Below are 20,469 nucleotides of genomic sequence, written 5' to 3'. Positions count from 1 at the left end.
TCTGAAGAAGCCATTCTATACAGAGGATCCTATCCCAGGGAGGTCATCATTCCTTAAGGTGACTCAGCCACTACCCATAAGCTTTATCTTAAAACTAGCAAAGCATTTGCTAAAATGCTATTCTCCCAGAGTTATAAGCCAGAAACCTGGAGGGATTTGCAGCAGTGATTGGCAAGCTACTACCTGAGGGCCAGGTTTGGCCCACCTCCTGTTTTTATACACCCTGGACTTAAGAATGATATTTACATTTTTTAATAATTCAAAATAAAATAATAACATTTCATGACAATTGAAAATTATATGAAATTCAAATTTCAGTGTGCATAAATAAAGTCATATTGGAACACAGGCACACCCATTCAATTTGTGTATTGTTTATGGATGCTTGCATGCTACAACGGCCCAATCAAGTAGTTGCGACAGAGACTATACATCCCACAAAGCCTATCTGACCATTTACAAAGTTTGCTGCCCCTGATGGAGAGCACAGATGCCGGAGCCAGAGAGCCTGGCAGCGCAGCTGAGCTCTGTGTTCCTTCCACTGTGGTGAGGTCTCTCATCTCCTCTGTTTCCTCAACTGTATAATGAGGATGATAACAGCATCTATCTCATAGGGTTTTATGAGGATTAAGCAAACATATAAAGTGCTTAGAAGAGCATATTAAGTAGTATGATGTGTCTGTTGTTATTATTAGCCACCATAATGTTTTTCATAAACTAAAGCAGCAGCAGCTTCCCAATTTGTTAGCAATAACTGAAAGAATTTCATTTGCAGCACTCCATTCAATTCAATTCTTTAGCAGTGGGGCAGTAGGAAGGTGCTAAAGACAACTGAAAGGACAATTAGCATTGATGCTTATCCACAAAACTAATCCTGCATTACTTACAAATATTTTATATGCTATATACGTCTTTCAAACTTGAATCTTGAAAGAGCTTACACTTCTTTGAGTTCAGCCCTCACCATCTCTTCCTCATAGTTGGTTACCTCTTTCTGAAGAAACAGACTTAAAAACAGAGACCAAGGAACAGAATAGAGAGCCCAGAAATAAATCTACACCTGTACAGTCAACTGATCTTTGACAAGAGTGCCAAAATACACAATAGAGAAAGGATGGTCTCTTCAACAAATAGTGCTGGGAAAATTGGATAGTCAGAACTAAAAGAATGAACGTGGACCTTTATCTCAGACGATACACAAAAATCAACTCAAACTAGATTAAAGACTTAAAAGGAAGAGCTAAAACAGTAAAACTCCTAAAAGAAAGCAGAGGGGAAAAGCTTCATAACATTGATCTTGGCAATGATTTCATGGCTATGACACCAAAAGCACAGGCAACAAAATAAACAAGTAGGAAAACATCAAACTAAAAGCTTATGCACAGCAAAAGAAAAAACAGAATGAAAAGACAACCCATGGAATGGGAGAAAATATTTGCAAACCATATATGTGATAAGGAGTCAGTCTCCAAAATATAGAGGGAACTCCTGCAACTCAATAGCAAAAAAGCCTAATAACCCAATTAAACAATGGGCTAAGGACTTAGACATTTCTCCAAGGAAGATATACAAATGGCCAACAGGTATATGAAAAATTGTTCAATATCACTGACTATCCAGGAAATGCAAATGAAGGCCATAATGAAATCTCACCTCACACTGATCAGGATGGCTATTATCAAAAAAACAATGGACATTAAGTGTTGGCAAGTATATGGAGAAACTAGAACTCTTTTACATTGTGGGTGGGAATGCAAAATGGCGCAGCCACTATGGAAACAGAAGGGAGACTCCTCAAAAATTAGAAATAAAACTACCATATGATCCAGCAATTCCACTTCTAGGTATATATCTAAAAGAACTGAAAACAGGATCTCAAAGTGATACTTGCACACCCATGTTCGTTGCAGCATTATTCACAATACTCAAGATGTCTATCTACGGATGAATGGATTAAAAAAATGGCATAGACATGCAATGAATTGTTATTCAGCCTTAAAAAATAAGGAAATCCTATCATATGCTACAACATGGATGAACTTCAAGGACATTATGCTAAGTGAAATAAGCCAATCACAAAAAGACAAATACTGCACATGATTCTATTTATAAGAGGTATGTAAAGTAATCAAACTGACAGAAACAGAAAGTAGAATGATGGTCGCCAGGGGCTGGAAGGAGGAGAAAACTGGGAGTTGTTCAAGGGATATGGATTTTCAGTCATGAAAGATGAAAATTTCTAGTGATCTGCTACACAACACTGTGCATGTAGTTAATAATACTGTTGTCGTCAGTGCCCTGGAGTTGATTCCGACTAATAGTGACCTTGTGTACTGCAGAGCTGAAAGCTTCCCGGTCTTTTTTGCCCCATTCTCTCAACAGTATAAATGCTCTGCTGCCATGGCCAATTTTTTCGGAAGTAGGTGGCCAGGTCCTTCTTCCTAGTCTGTCTTAGTCTGGAAGCTCCGCTAAAACCTGTCCACCATGGGTCGCCCTCCTGGTGTTTGAAACACCCGTAGCATAGCTTTCAACATCACAGCTACACACAGACGCCACAGTATGACAACCCACAGGGGGTGCCTTACTGGGAAATGCACTAGCTAGTGGCATGGGCCTGCTGAATCTTAGCCACTAGACCCCCATGGCTGGCTAACAATACTGTACCATGCACTTAAAATTTTGTTAAGAGAGTAGATCCCATGTTGTGTTCTTACCACAATAAAAAATAGTAGAAAAAAAACTCCACAAAGGTCAGAGGACTCATGTCTAATCTACCCTGATGATTGCTGTGGTATTTGAAAACAGTACTCTACTTTCTGAACCAAAGACAAAACCTAATATATAGTTACTTGATATGAGACAACAGGGACTGTCAGAATTTTTCCCAAATTCAGGACTTTCATTTTTGGAGTTGGATGTCCAAAAAGAGGACTTGGAAGAAGGTATACATAAGCAGAAAACAATGACCCTAGTGAGAACACTGCCCAGGGACCTGAAATGGAGGAACCCTGTGCATCACAGTGAACAAGCACAGTATCACACGCAGCAAGTGATCCAACACTTAGACGTTGATGACTTTTTCAATTTTTCTGTGCAACCTCCAAAGTAAATACTGTGAATCTTGCTCATTAATGCATTTCTTAAAACGTCAAAATTCAGAAAAACATACTGCGGGCTGAAATTACACGAAACAAAACCAAACAAAAATCTTAATTCTGAATTGTTTCAGACGTTCAACTGGGTGAAAAAGAAAAATGCGTGAAGGAAACCATTTTCTGAATCACCTAAGAGAAGTTCCAATCTCTCACCTTCCTGAATATTTACCAGCACATTCTATCTTGACCTAAACTTTTCTTGTATAAATAGTAGCTGAGTAATTTTGAGGCTAGGGATTGCTTCGCTTGAATCATCCAGATAATTCAAACAACTCATTTTCTAAGAACGATCTGGGCGAGGCTGCCCTGCCCAGTAAATACCTTCTGTCCTCCCCAGGCCATAGCCGAGCTATGCCCCCCCTTAACCAGACGACAATGTCCCCTAGCCAGGAAACAAGCCGTTATTCTTCAGTGAAATGTGCAACCGCAAGGCAAATGCTCCCTTGCACCCATTTCCTGAAGTTTATTCCTGTTTCCCAAGTGCGCTTTCATATTTTGATCTTTCAACGTCTCCCCCGTCCCTCCACCAAGGCATCTAAGAGCTGCTCTACTGCATTCGGCCCCTTCGTCGTAGTACTTCACTTTGCTTAGAGCCAATGGCCCTGTCCCATAAAGTTGTTTAAAATAAAAAACGTATCAGAAAACAGCCAAGTAGGAAGTAAAAAAGAATTCCCGGGGCACTGTATCGGTGTTGGAATGTGCCATTCGTTTCGAAGGGAGGAAAGTCCTGGTGTGAATTGCAACGCAGGTCTTCCATCACTTACCCGACCTTTGCTTATGCACAGCCTGGGCGTATAAAACACAAAGATACCGCAGCGCCCAGACAGGGGCGGAGGCTGGGAACCGAAGCCGGTGCGGGAGGGGGTTCCGGGGCGCGGCCCCTCCCGCCGGCCCGCGTGGTGCGCTCCGGGGCGGGCCGGCGGGCGGGCCGTGGCGGTGAGGCAGGCGCGCAGGGCGGCGGCGCAGTCTACACCATGGCGTACCCGGGGCATCCTGGCGCCGGCGGCGGGTATTACCCAGGCGGGGTAAGTGCGGCCCGGGCGCGACCCTTGGACACCGGGCCGTCGAGAGGCCACACAGGGAGACAGTGCTGCGCGGCTCCCCGGGCGCCGCCCGCCCCGCTCCTTCGGCTCGCTGCCTCGCCCCGGGCGCCTGTCCTTCGGCCTCTTTCGCTCTCCCCTCCCCCGGCCCTGCTCCCTCCGGGTGGCTGCGCGGGCCGAGGCACTGGCGCATCTTGACCCAAGAAGCCCACCCTGTGACTCTCGGATACGCGGCGTGAAATTGTGCAAATTGACTGTTGCCTTCCTCCGCCGCCTTCTCTGTTTGTCCCAAGAGCAACAGCCATTTTAATCTAGAATGGTCCGGGGATCTACCTCTCTCTCTCTTTAAAAGAATGAGAAAAAAAGAAAAGTCAGGGAAAGACCGCGGGAGTAAAATTCCTCCAGGAGGAAGGCCTCTCCGCCCGGCATCGTGGATGCGCGTCGTCCTGGGAACTGTTTCCGAACAGAATGTCCCCTCCCCGCGAAATAGCCCAGCGGAGACACCTTACCCCTCCCTAGGCTACACCTGTCTCCGAAAGCTTTAAAAATACCATAAAAGGTATAAAAATAAAAGGAAAACAATTACGGGTCCTGCTCTTAAATGGCTTGCCGAGGTTGCATTTACCTCAGTAACTTGCAGGTTAATAGGGATTTTTAAAGTTGCTTCACTTTATGCAGATGTCACTGTCTGGACAACTCCTTTTGGTCCAAGCTGCCAATTTTTAAATTATAATAGGGTGAGAATGGAAGAAAGGGGTGGAGTGACTGCAGTGAGTGTGTGCCCGCTGGGGAGAGGTAAGCCGCGTGAAGGACGGGCAATTGCCTGGCTTTGCACAAAGGCACTCAATGGTGAAAGGATAAACCTTGATTCAGCGGAATGATGCTTTTGTGTTTCTGTTTTACAGTATGGAGGCGCTCCCGGAGGACCCTCGTTTCCCGGACAAACTCAGGATCCACTATATGGTTACTTTGCTGCTGTAGCTGGACAGGTTAGCTTTTCTCTTTATATTACAGACTTGTCAGATTCCACATAGCCTTTGTTATGTAGCGGCCTTTCCTCTAGAAGAGAATCCCTTTGCTTCTGCAAAAGAAAAAAGAGAAAGAAATTTATAGTCAATTACTTCTGAATATTCAGAAAAAATTAGGACAAAGTGTTACTAGTGTTTGTTCAATTCAAACTAAACTTGAACTGGGGTCAGATTGAACAGAATAGGGATTATAAATATGCTTTGAAGATCTGTAAGGTAGAAAGATGTCTTTAGAACTGTGAAGTGTCAGGGTCCAGGGTGCTTTCCAGAGAAAAATTCCACATCTGGTGAGCATAACCCCTGTTTGTACAACTTAAAGGCATATACTAGTAATTCTGTAGCCAGATTCTAATAGACACTTACTTTTGGAGTGAATTTGATTGTTATTAATCAATTACCCCCTTAAGAAATAGGTTTTTATGGTAAAAACCCACCAGTTTCAAAATAAGAAAGTTACTACTCTCTTCTTACTATCAGGAAGTTCATCTTGTGAACTGTTTAGTTTCTCTTTGTGCAGATGCGGTTACTAGGTCAGCTCTTCTTGTCCTTATTAGGTGTTGTGGCCTGTTGACCCAGAGAGAGAATTTAGATCAGCTCCCCAAGGCCTTTCACTTCTCTGCAGTCTAAGTTGTATGTGACAGGTGGCGGTGTGCCTTGTGGGAGAACACTTCTCTAGCTCCCGGGTCACTGTGTACGGCAAATATACTGTTGGGCTAATCCAAATGTGTCCAGAAGGGATGCTTGCTGTTATGGGTTCACTTTAGCTTTGTTTTGATCAAAAGCTAGAACTGATGCAATCTGAATGTGAAAATGCCATAGAATATTATGGGATAAAACCTAAGAACACCTTTTAGAATAGCACTCTAAGAAATACGGTTTGAGAAATTGAATGGAAAATTGAGTCTAAAACAGAAAGAGCTTCCCCTTAAGTATCCGCTTAATCTGTTAATGATCTGTACCTTTGAAACCACAAGGCACAGCAAACCTCAAGACTCCTGTTCTTAGATTGCCTGTGCCTTCAGCCGTGTAAGTGACCCCATCTGCTTAGCTTTCAGCAGCCCTGGCCTGCAGCAGCATATCCATCGTCTTTCACACTGTTGATCCTGCTCCTCACATAGAACTTATAATACTCATGGACTTGAAGATTTAAGTATTTTATTTTAAAATCCCTAAAAATAACATACTGTCTAGTTTTGACCTACATCAGCCAATGAATAGGCAGAATGTATCTTCTAGATATAATTGTGGTCTGAGAAAACTACTCACCACATCATAAGCAAAGGTGATCATGGAGGCCTCTCTGTGTGAACCATGCTTTTTATTTACTGATGCCAGCTGTGTACCCTGCTCTACCCTCTCCACACTCCCCTCCCAAATAGCTGGAAAGAGGAGTAAGATTTTTAAGCAACTACATAAATAATTTTATTTTAAAATGCTTGGCTTTGGCAATTTCCCAGCTCAGACTGAGAGAAGAGTAGTTCAAGACAGAAACTAGTTTTATTCATCCATTTTAAAATATCATGTATCAATGGAAGAAACTGAATTCACCTCTGTTTTATTAAAAGAGGAACCTTACACTTGAGAATGTCTCTGCCAAATCTAATTCAGGAATTTAGAGGAAATGATGGAAAGATGTTTGTAATACAAAAGTATAGATGTAAGCAGCTTTCAGACTTTGTTAATTCTTGCATAATAATTAAAATAGAGTCTGAAATTGAATGCCCGCTTAGGGATTAAGAAATGTATTTTTTGTTTATAGCTCTAATTATCCATTTGCGGAACAAAACTTAACGATTTGTCTTTCATCATTAAATTGTTTTTGGAAGTAGAGTGATGAGAAGAATGACTACTCTTAGAAGGCATTTCTTAAAAAAAAGGTCTCGTGTGATAATACTCATTTTCTTTATTACTGTCGCTACACTGAAAGTAAACAAAGAACTAGAAAGTACAAATCACCATTGTGATCCTCTTCCTATTTTTTTTTCAAAAGGATGGGCAAATAGACGCTGATGAATTACAGAGATGCCTGACTCAGTCAGGCATTGCCGGAGGATACAAACGTAAGTGACAGTCCCAAAGGTCCTCTAGAATTTCTCTTGTGTTTCATATTTTAGCTGTTACTTGTGCTTATAGCCTTCAAGGAAACTGAGCTTTTCTGATCCAGCTAAGTTTACAATTTCAAAAGCTAAATTCAGTTGTTTATTATTTCAAAATGTTAATTTAAAAATACTTCTTAATAAATCATTCCACACTACCCTCCAGTTTCATGGGTTTCTGGGATTTGGTTCCATGTGTCTGGGACCATTCAGACCAATGAGACAGTTTATGTGGCCTCTTCCACAGAGGACCAGTTAACGTGCTGAAATGAAAACTGCCAGGTCAGGTGTCATCAATGATAGGAGTGAACATTTACTGCTATTTGCTAGGAGCTTACTCCCTCCCGAGCCTGGTGGCACTTAGGGCTTTGAGTGTCTGGTCCTGTGCACCTGGTTCCTGAGTGGCCTACCCTGCACTCCTAGTTCTGAGTGGTTGGTCCTGTCGATCTTACCCCTTCCCAGAGGTGGCCAGTCTCCCAACCCTAGTCCTCAGGGAGCTAGTTCTGGACTCCTGGTCTCCGAGCATGCTGCTGGCCACAGAAATGCTTGCCATGACATCCCCCATGTCTTTCCTCTTTCCACTTCAGAGAATGTGTTCAGGCTAAGTAGGAAGTGTCCCTCCTAATTTCTAAACTCTTTACACTGGTCCTCCCCCCTCCTCCTCCTCAGTTCCTCACAGACTAGATCTGCTGCCTTATAATTCAGCGCTCACCTCGCCTTCCTGCCTTTTGAGCCTCTGCCACAAGCTGCAGACAGGGAACTACTGCAAAAATGCTGCATCCTGATTGGGGGCTTCTCACCATCCCCCACACACAGACCATATACTTCTTTTCGAATCAGACCTTGCCCATGACAGATATCCAGGGTAGCGAATAGTGTCTTGATTGAAGTGCTTTACTTGCCAGCTTCTTTGCCACTTGTCACTGAGACAGATCAAATCGAAGCCCCAGTTCCTGGTAAGCTGTGAATTAAAACACTCAAACTAGAACTCAAACCTGAGGCTGGATAGTGGCATTTTTTGACTGTTTGACGTGGCACATTTACTAAATGCTCTCTTTTTAAACTATTTGCATTTCTATTTTTTTTTTTTTAAAGATTTTATTATTTCCTTTTTCTCCCCAAAGCCCCCCGGTACATAGTTGTATATTCTTCGTTGTGGGTTCTTCTAGTTGTGGCATGTGGGACGCTGCCTCAGCGTGGTCTGACGAGCAGTGCCATGTCCGCGCCCAGGATTCGAACCAATGAAACACTGGGCTGCCTGCAGCAGAGAGCGCGAACTTAACCACTCGGCCACGGGGCCAGCCCTTGCATTTCTATTTTTATCATCCTTTGTTTTTTGTGACTTCAGTATCCTATTAATATTTGTCTTGTTGGGGGAATTAGTACAAAAGAGGAAACTTGCATTTCTGTCATTTAATCTGGTCTAAACAAAAGAAGTACCTTCTAGATTAGGGAGTTTTTTTACTGTTGTAGGCAATATATTTAAATTGTTAATCCTTAAACTCGAGCACCTGGGGCTAGTGAACAAAGAAGGTCTGATAGCAGGGTTTACAAAAGTGAGCTGTGTCACAGCGTAAACTCTTATTCTACAGCCTTTCAGTAGAAGAGGTGTGGCAGGTCTTCAAATCTGACTAACAGAGTAGGTCGTCCATCCTTGGAGAACAGTCCTTTTAAAAATTCCACTTGAGAAAGCCATGTTTGGTGATGGCCTTTCATCTTTGAGTTACAGAGAAGACATGTCCTGAGTCATCAGGAGCTGGGGATGGAATTAATTTGCTTACTGTCATCTGGTCACGGAGACTGTAATGAACCACAAAACCATCCTGCTTCTGAGGTGTCAGAGTGAGATTTGTAACGTAGAAATTATACAGTCATTGGTTTTTTAAACACAGCTTCCAAGCCAAAAAGTGCAGATTGGCGGCTGGGGGTGGGGGGTGGTGAGATACTCCAGCCCAGTACCTACGGGCACCTTCTTAACCAGTTTAAAAGGAAACAGTCATACTGAGAGGTGGGGCTGATGAGGGAAGTGGCTCTAGCCTGTAAGAAGTAATTCAGCTGCTCTTTCTTCCTTGAGTGCAGTTGTTCCTCTGTGGTAAGATTGAGAGAAACAGCTGGAGGTAGGGTTTTCCTGTAGGTTTGTTAAATTGTGGATTTCTACTAGAAGAGAAGATATTTGAGGCATTCTAATAGAATGAACGGGAGAAACAGAGTAAAGGTAAAATTATAGCAAATGTTCTTTTGAAATTATTTAAAATAGAATAAAAGCTATTTCTGGGGGGGGAATACAATTAAATCTGAGCAAGAGTTTTCCTCACTCCAACTTATCAGATGTCAGTGTTCTAGTTCATTAGAACTGCCTGGAATGGGCAGTTTTCTGTTCCCTCACTTTTGTTCACCACCCCCCACCCCCCATCTGCTTCCCTCTCTTTTAAATCCTTCACAAAGGATGACCAAATGTCTCTTCTTCCTGACACACGGTCTAACCCGTGGCTCTCCTCTGCACATCTTGGGTAGCTCCTTGGTGCCTGTAAAACAAAAGCTAAACAGCTTAGTGGGAATTCAGGATCCCCTGTGATGCAGCCTCACTGAACCATACTTCCTCCTGGTTCCTTTGCCTGCCCTGCACTGTCGTGCTTCTCTTTGCTTATGCTGGAGCCTAGTTCTACTTGACTGTCACCAAATGTCCCACATCTTTCCTGTCATTCAAGGCTTGGTTTAAATTCTGCTTCTTCTATGAAGTCTTTCTTACCAAGAAGGAGCCTCTCAGTGCTCAATGGGTCCTGGTACTTTTCGGTGCCTCCGCCTTCATTAGAGCTGCATGTGCACATGACTTTCCATTTCCTTAGACTGTCAGCCAGGGCAGGATCCAATTTCACTTCTGTATCTCCAGTGTTCTTGGTGTTCTGAGCCCTGTGCATAGTGAGTACTTAACAGGCATTTGTTGAGTTCATGAGTATGGAAGATTTTCTAAAATGGAAAAATCATAGCCCTATACCCTTATTGGTATTTTGACTTAAGATTGGTATTTGACATCAGGGATTATACATTAATTTTAAGTATCAGTAAAAATCAGAAGAATTTATTTGAAAAACATATCCTCCTTAGACTCTTTGAGAGGAGTGTACAGCTTTCTGCATAGGGATGAGAATTTGGTCTCATCCGTTCATTCATTTATGCAACCAACACATTTTTAGTGGATGCCCACCATGTGCTAGGTGCTAGGATGTGCAACTACAAACAGTGTCTGTGGACATTGTGAAAAGCGCTGGGATAGGTGAAGTATAGAGGTTGTGGGATCACATAGGAGGGCACATAACCCAGACAGAAGTCAGGAAAGTTTTCCTTGCACAATTGATATCTAAACCGAGGAGAAATGAGGCAGACCAAGAAGCCAGTGGATAGGGAAGTTGTGTTCCAGGCAAACAGAATAGCACTTACAGAAGACCCAGAGATGAGAAGGAGCATGGTTCAGTCAAGAAACTGAGAGAAATTCACCATGAAGATGGCATGTGGGTGTTGAATGAAGAGTCGGAAATGAGCTGGCCTGGGAAAGTATGTGTATGACCTTACATGCCAGCCAAGATGTTTGCACTTTGTCCTGAGAGCAGTGGACAGAAGAAGAGCACATACTACCCTGACTGTAGGAGAAAAACTAAACTGGGGGACATGGGTGTGGAGGACGTGAGGAGTCAAGGATACCTGTTAGGTGTCCCCTGGAGTCATACAGGTGAGAGAAATGCTAACTAAACCAGGAAAATGACAGTGGGACTGGAAATGGATGGATCCTAAAGCTGTTTAGAAGGTGATCGAATATCAGAGGAGAGGGAATTGAGGACACACTCCTAGGTTTCTGGCTCTAGTGAATGAGTGGTTGGTTGTGCCATTCAGAGAACTGGGATACAGGGAAGCTGTCTGCTTCAAGACCACTCAAAATCCTTGATCTAAAGTCAAACACAATTGGCTCTGTCCTGTAGTTATCAGGCCCTCTAGAGCAGTGGTTCTGAAACTTGAGCAGCATCAGCATCACCTGGAAGTCTTGCTAAAACCAGATTGCTGGGCCCTGCCCTAGACGCCTGGCATAGACCTGAGGATTTGTATTGTTAGTGTGAATATATATCACCTGGGGATCTTGTTAAACTGCAGATTCTGATTTTGTTGGTGTAGGTTAAGGGCTGAGATTCTGCAATTCCAGAAGCTCCCAGGTCATATGGCTGGTCCAGGAATCACACTTTGAGTGGAACAGTGGTCTTAACCTTGGCTGCTCACTAGAAACATCTGAGCTTTAAAAAAATACTGATGCCTGGGTCTTACACTCAGAGATTCTGACTTAATTGTTCTATAGTGGTGGTGACTATACTTAGTAATACTGTATTGCATACTTGAAATTTGCTAGGAGAGTGGATCTTGAAAGTTCTCACCACACACACAGAAAAGGTAACTATGTAAGGTGATGGATGTGTAAACTAACCTTATTGTGGTAATAATTTTGCAGTATATTCATATATCAAATCATTACATTGTATACCTTAAACTTACACCATATTTTATGTCAGTTATATCTCAATAAGCCTGGGAAAGATCATAATAGTTGTTCTGTGGTGCAGCCCAGGTATCAGAATCTTTTAAAGCTTCTGAGTGATTCACATAAGCACCCAGGGTTGACAACCACTGGTCTAGACTGGAGAGACTTCATAACTCCACACAAAGTCACGATGAAGAATTGACAAACTTTTTTTTGTTTTTTGGTAAGTAGGATTGGCCCTGAGCTAACATCTGTTGCCAATCTTCCTTTTATTGCTTGAGGAAGATTGTTCCTGAGCTAACATCTGTACCAGTCTTCCTCTATTTTTTATATGTGGGATGCCACCACAGCATGGCTTGATGAGCAGTGTGTTGGTCCGCACCCAGGATCTGAACCTACAAACCTCGGGCTGCTGAAGCAGAGTGTGCAAACTTGACCACTGCACCACTGGACCGGTCCCAAGAATTGACCAGCTGTTTGTCTAAAGTGTAGCAAAGTGTTGCTTCCTCTCTCGTCAGAGAACTGTGTCTGTGGATCAGATGGAGAGTGAAGGATCAATGTAGAAATAGTCCCCAGCCTTTTATTTCAGGTTCCAGAATATGCCAAACACAGAATCTGTTAAAAGTAGAAAACCTGTAGTTTGTACTGTTTGGAGACATTACAGTAATAAGAGTTAGCTCAGCTATATTTTAAATTGTTTGGTTAGAGATAAAAATGAAGCTAGTAAGAGCTTTAAAAAATATTAGTTCTGGGGCTGGCCCCATGGCCAAGTGGTTGGGTTTGTGCACTCTGCTTTGGTGGCCCAGGGTTTTGTAGGTTCGGATCCTGGGCACGGACATGGCACCACTCGTTAGGCCATGCTGGGGCGGTGTCCCACATGCCACAACTGGAAGGACCCACAACTGAAAGTGCACAACTATGTACTGGGGGAATTTGGGAGAAAAAGGAAAAAAAAAAAAATGTTCTGCGTGCACCTTAACAAACTTGCAGAATTTATGCTAGTTTTGCCCACATGACCCTCATCACTTTGGCCTTCTAGCCTTATAGCTTCTTTATACCTATATAATATTTCGTCATTGATTCCCACTAACACACCATAAAATGCAGGGAATTCTTTATTTTTAATTTGCTAACAGTTGGGTAGATTACCAGTAGGCCATTAACCAATAAGTATATTCTAGTTTAGTTGTCTAAGTGAGGTATGGACATGCCCTCAGAACACCCTCGAATTGTAAGTAAACTGAAAACGCTTCTGAACAGTGGCCATCACTAAACTGGTCATTGGATCTTATTCCAGAGCGCTCTTACTTAACACACAATTCTAGTAAGTGCATTTATCTGGTTTCATATACAAGCTTATTGAATATGAAAAGAGGTCATAGGCTACTTGAGGTAGGAGGTTATTGTTCAGTGCCTGACATTAAAGGGGAAAGAAAAAGCACGATGAGACACAGAACTAGCAAAACCAGCTATTTACGGTCAGTTATGAGTAGGAACAAAGCAACCCTACCTTCTTACTCACCATGTGGATGTAATACATTGTGGTTCGTTATGGTGAATTGAACTCACGGTATCACAAAGGCAAGAAAGAATATAATACTTTAAAAAGACTATATTATAGAAAATGTTAAGCCTGTCCAAGAATAGAGATAACTACACAGTGAACGCCCATGTACCCATCTCTCAGCTTCAGCAATTATCAGTGTGTTGCCATTCTTGTTTGATCTGTAACCCTGCCCGTTTTCTTTTGAAGCAACTTCTCGATATCGTAACATTAATTTCACCTAGAAATAACTTCAGTGTATACTTTTCTAAAAGACAGTGACACTTTTTCCCACAACTTCAAAACCTTGATCACACCTAAAAATATTAACAGTACTATGCAATGCTTTTTTAAAAGATTGCTATTAAAGTTGCTAAAATCAAATTTGGGTTCTAGAAGGAATCCTCTCTATCTGGAAAACATCTACTTTAAAGCTCCATATAATTTAGTTCCATGTAAATTGAGTAGCATATAAAAATAAAAGTATAAATAATCACATTCCTAATTAATTTGAATGTATCCAATGTAATGTATTTGGAATTGTATTAATATATATGTACTTTTCTTGATTTAACAGCTTTTAACCTGGAGACTTGTCGGCTTATGGTTTCGATGCTGGATGTATCCTTTACCTTGATTGCTGTCTACAGTGTTTTTCCCTGACAAAATTTCCTTCCCAAAGGAATTCATCTAAGATTTAATACCCAGTAAAGACAAAGTGACAAATATCCACGAAAAAGTTTTCCAGAATCATTAGCTTTTAAGGTGTAATTTGGTGTTAAAAAGGAAAGAAGCCTAGTAAATAGAATGTTAGTTATTCAAGAACTCAGGGAGCATCAAAGGAGAACAAGTATAGAAATCTGAGTGGTCAGGGAAACTGTTTTGCTTTAACATTGATTGCTCTGCACAATTGGCACGTGAACTTCAAGCTGTGGAATTTTTCACATCACAGTTGTGGACTCAGTTTAGCAAGTGCTGAACCTATGGTGCCTTCCATTCCACCTCATTTTCCAAAAGTGAAAACCCTGGGTCTGGAAGGGCTTACCAAGAGTGTTAGGGCCACAGAGGACCCCAGGACTGAAGGGTAAGCAGCATAGCCTGGGGCACCCGGAAGGTGCAGCCTAGTTCCAGTAACAAGACAGCATCTTATACGTGGCTCACAATGGCCATGTTATTTCCTTGTATTCACATCACGTAGATTATCTTTTTCCCATAGTGAAAAGATGTACTCAGAGGTTTTTCTCCATAGGCCCTTTTTATTTTATGATTAGAGTATCTTTTTATTATGGCATACCAAGAAGAATGTTTAACCTTTTTAGCAGAAAGCAAATTAAATTCCCTTATCCTTGATTTTTGATTTAATCATTAGAAATGTTGCAAAATAAAGACGCCCTAATCCTTGATTACAGTTCAGAGAGATATGTCAGGCACAATGGGTTTCAATGAATTTAAAGAACTCTGGGCTGTACTGAATGGCTGGAGACAACACTTCATCAGTTTTGACAGCGATAGGAGTGGAACAGTGGATCCTCAGGAATTGCAGAAGGCCCTGACAACAATGGGTGGGTATGGCTAACTCCAACTGTCTTTTCATTGGTAGAAGTAATTTTTTTCTTTTAAATTCTATAACTAAGTGCTACATGAAGGCAGTTTCTATTTTCTAGAAGTAGTGTGTATTCATAATTAAAATGAGTACTCTATCTTAAAAAATTGTACTTATTTTTAATGTCTTTTTGTAATCCTTTAACTTATTTTGCTGGATGATGTTTCTTCCTTTCAGGATTTAGGTTAAGTCCCCAGGCTGTGAATTCAATTGCAAAACGATACAGCACCAATGGGAAGATCACCTTCGATGACTACATCGCCTGCTGCGTCAAACTGCGAGCTCTGACAGGTGTGTTCTTTGAGATGGGGTCGGCACCATGGGCCAGAGAGACACAGTTTTTATGACATTTCATTTCTCAGTGCTTCTGAACTTTTATTGGCCCCAATTTTTTTACTTTTTTGTTTTTCTAGCTTCGGTGGCTTTTTAACATTGCTATTAAGCATATCTAGCAGAATAATTCTGTCTTTTCAGAAATATTTTTCAGATTAGTAAGTAATCTGCCATTAAAAGAATCTTAAATAAATTTTACTAAAATGTTCCAAAACATAACAAGCTAAATTGTGCATTTTTGTTCAGTCTGAGTGGTTTTCTATGATGTCTCCCTAGACTATGAAATATTTGAAGAGTGAAATTACTCATTTGTAGCTCTCTTTCCTAATTCTTCCTGTTGGAAAACAGTTTAAAATGGTGGTCCTCTGTTTCAGATGTACTTCTTAAATGAGGCTATATCAATAATTTCTTTTTTATTCCCTCTATTCTTTTTGTTTCTTTTGTATATTTTTTTCTTCTTCCATTCCTCTCTTTAGTTTTTAACTCTTTTTAATGTCTGGTTTTATAATTTTTTTGCATCCTAACAAAAATTTGAGGGCAGATTTTTTTTTATTAAAGTAAATCCTTTTCAATAGGACAGAACTCAAATGGGTAGAATATTTGATCATAGCCCATTTGTCATTTTAGGGCTCCATCTATCCTTTCCTAATTAAACAATAGCTATGTTATTAAGAAGTTTAAAATTCTGTGCTTTCATCACACTTAAGTAATGGCCTCAGAGTCACATAGCTTTTACTGACTTTGGGATAAGGTGTTTTCTTCCAGCTCCACATTGAGAAAGACAGTTGACTCACTTCTGCATATTGCATTACTTTGTTGCATATTAAATCTATTAATATTCATATAGTTGCCTTCTTTTGTCTTTTGTTCATGTTGGCTGGTTGTATAATTTAAATGTTACTGCAGTTTGAACCCAATACCAAAATAATTAACTATTATGATTTCAGATAAGATGTTTTTAAAAAAACATAAATTTTACTGTGGTGTTTTACAGACAGCTTTCGAAGACGGGATACTGCTCAGCAAGGTGTTGTGAATTTCCCATATGATGATGTAAGTCTCAGCAAATTCAGAACTGAGTAGTCAAATAAGACGTACCAAATGGGCATCCGTTTTGAAGTGAGCTGTTAGGAGCATCTTAAGCATGCCAGACAATCAAGAATGAAATAATCAGAAGGAGTTACCACTCAAAAGTTATTAATTTCATTTATTATTAATCTTATCCATAGACCACTGTTTTATTTACATTAAAAGACCTGGGTGAAAGTCTGGCTTGTCCCACTTATTAACTCGGTCACTTAGGCAGATTTCATTGCTCAAGACTGTTTGAGGAAAGAAGTAGTAATAATAATGCCTTCTTCACTGGGCTAGTGGGAGATTTCAATTAGAAATGTCCTTGAAAAACACCATGTAGATTTGTATCTGCTTTTGCCTTCATTAAACAAATCATCTCAGTCATTGAGAAATAACTTTAACAGCTCAAAGCTGTACTTGGCATACGAGTGTTCTTCATTGAGGACCAAAGGCACAAACATAAGTCACAATTTAAAACAATGTATTTACTAAACAGCCACACTAAATGAGGTAGGATAAGGCCATGTAACTAGTGGGATGCAACCAACTGCCATCTTCGATGGCATTAGTTGGATATACATAACAAAGCTAGGGAGATGTTTAGTTGTTTCTCTATTTTTTGCTCAGCCATTCATTAAAAAAAAAATCACTTTTAGAATGGCAATCACTGTGTAACTAAATTTTCTAAAGTGTTTCTTCATTACCAAATACAAAGACGCACATATTTTTGGTTTAGCGGCTGCTGCAGTTGAGTACACTTGAAAAAGGCTTGTGTGTAAATATGTTTATTTCTTCTGCTTAAAGGTATGTTCTCTTTGGTGTGCGTTAAATTCTCAGGTGACAGTCCTGTCACTGTTTCCAAGATGGAGAGGCAGGCTGTGGATTGGAAAGTGCACAGGCTTTGGCCTCAGACAGGGCCACTTAGGAGATATCTAAATGTCTTGATCCTTAGTTTCTTTTCCTGGATGGAGGGATAATCAGCCTGGCCTTGTAGGAATGCTGCAAGATCAGCAGTGCACAGTGCCTCCTTCTGGCTGGAAGCGTGAGAAAGAAAACTGATAGGAAAAGCAGTCTGTTGGTATGTGTTTAATAGTGAAGCAAACATTTCACAGCAAATACTGATGCTTCTAAACTGGGGTTTCTGAATTGCATAGGAATTGTCAGATATTCTGTTTCTGTGCATTCATATTCTTGCATGCTAGGATTTATTTTAGTAAAGCAGATTTTAATGGAATTGTTTGAAAACGCTCTGTTAAGTAGTGGGATAATAGCCTGCAGTTTGGAAGTCCCCTCGTGATAAAACGTTAGAAACTGTTATTTGTATTTGTGGGTAGGTATTTTGACCATGACCATTTCTACAGTCTTAGATATTATTTGGATTTAAGATATTCTTTGGATTTTTTGGTTTTAAAGGACTAAATAATTCTTGATCCATTGGAGTAAGATCTGCCTCCTGTAAGAAGCTTTGATGTGGGAAACCCGTTGGATTTTATACTAGACTTCTTCCCTCAAAAAGTGCACCTTTCATCCATCATTTACTCTTATTTTAGAAAGGACTTTTTAAATCCATAATTCATATTAGAATACCAAAATGTAAGCTGCCTAAAAATAAGCTGGGGGGTATTCAGTGTTCTGAGATATGCAGCATAATGCTCACTTTTCTCTCTTTCAGTTCATTCAGTGTGTCATGAGTGTTTAAATCAAGAGGAAGCTGTATGGACATAATCAACATTCCAACTGGAGTTCTCTTTTGCTCTTACTCCTCGCCTTTTCTATGTGTGTAAACTTACACTGCAGCTTTTCCTTAACAGCTGTTGTAAAGGTTTATTACTTTATGTACATCTGAAGTTTCATTTTTTGTTTTGATAATAAATCCTTTGGAATTTTGTTAATCTGTTCTAAATGTTACACCATTTAGAACTCCTTGAGCCATTAATTATGCCTTATTTTCTTGCTAAACCTCTTTAGGTAAATTTAAGTGTGCAAAATGATATATTTCTCATTGTAGGATACTAAGCCCTTTTCATCAGACTGCAGCTGTTGTCTTTCCTCTCCTAGAAGGGCTTTTGCATGGTATTGAAAGCTATGCGCGGGGAGTGTTCTTATCATGTAAGTGGTTTAGACCACTTGGATGCAAAAAAGAAACATGGTAATCGATATCAGGCTTCACCTTAGTGGAAACTTAGCACAGGCTTTACGGCTTACAGATATTTTGATGGCCATGTGAATGGACAGGGAACATGAGTGATTATTTTCTGCTTCTTGAAAACCTATTGGGTAATTTGAGTGGGAAATACTGTCTGTCACCAGGTTCCTCTTTGTCATCATCCATATAAACCTTTGTTAATATACTTAAAAACCTTGTACATTATGAGCTTGCCTATGTAAAAAAGAAAATCGATAGAAAAAGATGAAGAGATTATAAGAAAATATTAACGACGGTTATGTTTGGCTAATGAGATTCTAGGTGACTAATTTCTTGATATATTTCAGTATTTTCCAAGTTTTCTATAAAGTGTGTGCTTTCCTTATAAAATCAGAATATGTTTAAAATATTGATACTTCCATTTTGATATGCCATGTGTTCACGCTTACATTAAAAAATATACACAGTAAAAGTACTGGAAAGAAGGTACCGATATGTTGATGTGACTACCACTGGGAGTCAGGATCATTTTCTTCCTTTGTACTACTTTTCCAAATATTCTCTGATAAGCAAGTATTACATTTATAATGGAAGAGATTTTTCTTTTTCATTTTGAAACCATATGCTTTTAAGTAAAATCTGGATTCTAATGCTGGCTGTGCCTCTTACTAAATATGTGGTTTGATCATTTCAGAAAATCTCAGAGCCTCAGTTTCCCTATCTTTGAAAAGGAGATAATACCTCATGGGGTAGGGGTAGTTCTGAATATGAAAAAATGTGTTGCTTTAAGCACCAATAATGTTTCTGTTGCTTAAATTTAAAACTAACCTAGTTTGCTCTTTTTTGCAAGAGAGCTTAACAGATAAAACAATGAAATTAGTCTATTTTCTCCCTGTCCGCAGAATATCTGTCTTATTTTAGGGTACAATGTGAGAGTTACCATTCAGATGATCAGTTAATTGTCAACCAATGAAAATAAAACATTTCTAAGCATCTTTAGCCTCATTTCACTAATTATTTTTTCAAATATTGCTAATACATATATCCATTTTATAAATATTTATTCAACCCTAACTTACATTTATGTCGGGTAGCCACACCTGGGCTACATATCAGTTTGTGAGGCAGCCTGCTTTATATTACATGGTGAGAGTAGGTTTCATGCCAGATACATTGTCTGAGAGACCACATAGCTTAGCTTGGGCCTGAGCTGTCCAGAAAAGGGCCAGAGGGGCTCCAAGGACCAGTGCTTGCTGTTTGCTTCAAACTCACCGGGATCCTCTGAGGAAATCATAGGGTAAGGAAATGGTCATTTCCTGGATGGTAAAGAAGGCCCTGGCTGACCCAAGGTCATGGGTCATATTTGAACCATGCTACTGCTTTGATAATTTCCAAGGTGTGCTGTGTCAGTCGTGGTTCTGAATTTGTTTTGGAGTAAGTGCTAAAGTATTACAAAACCGTCTCTCTAGAAATAGTCAATCAACTCAATTTTAATTATTGACACCTTGTAGCAAGTCTCCTTATCTCCTCCACTTACACTTGCACTGTTTTCTTTCTGTAAGCATGGAGCCTAGTCTTCAGTATGTCCCTGTAGTTAGAAAGTTTCCTTCTTGACAAATTTGATGCATCCATCCTCTTTCTTTACAGTCTAAGTCTTCATTACAAGTGAATTTTGTGTTGCCTTATTTCTCTTTTATGTTGGGTTCTGTCATTCATTATGTACTTCCAATGCAGCCTCACTCCTTTAAAACTGTTGCTTGGTCTGTTTTTCTTAAAGCATCTGGCTGGAAAATGGTAAGGCCGTGAGCACAAACTTGAACACTTCAGTTATTTGGAGAATTGATTAAGTTCCTCAAATCATCCCAACTCAGGATTTAGTTTTGGAGTTGTGTGCTTCAAGAGATTCATGATTTATAAAGAACTTATAAC

General features: G+C 40.3%; 1 protein-coding gene across 1 annotated transcript; it reads left to right on the top strand.

Annotated features, from left to right (window-relative positions):
* The first annotated feature begins 4,081 nt into the window (after positions 1-4,081).
* Positions 4,082-19,535, top strand: SRI (sorcin). The gene is made up of 8 exons (XM_046669609.1): positions 4,082-4,180; positions 5,101-5,184; positions 7,214-7,283; positions 13,962-14,005; positions 14,799-14,946; positions 15,165-15,278; positions 16,315-16,373; positions 18,067-19,535. Exons 1-8 carry the CDS (start codon positions 4,130-4,132, stop codon positions 18,091-18,093), a joined length of 597 nt encoding a protein of 198 aa, XP_046525565.1. The 5' UTR covers positions 4,082-4,129; the 3' UTR covers positions 18,094-19,535.
* The last annotated feature ends 934 nt before the right edge of the window (positions 19,536-20,469 follow it).

This window comes from Equus quagga, chromosome 8, assembly GCF_021613505.1.
Source record: "Equus quagga isolate Etosha38 chromosome 8, UCLA_HA_Equagga_1.0, whole genome shotgun sequence".
Lineage (NCBI taxonomy): Eukaryota > Metazoa > Chordata > Mammalia > Perissodactyla > Equidae > Equus > Equus quagga.
This window is presented reverse-complemented; position numbering and strand designations above follow the sequence as displayed.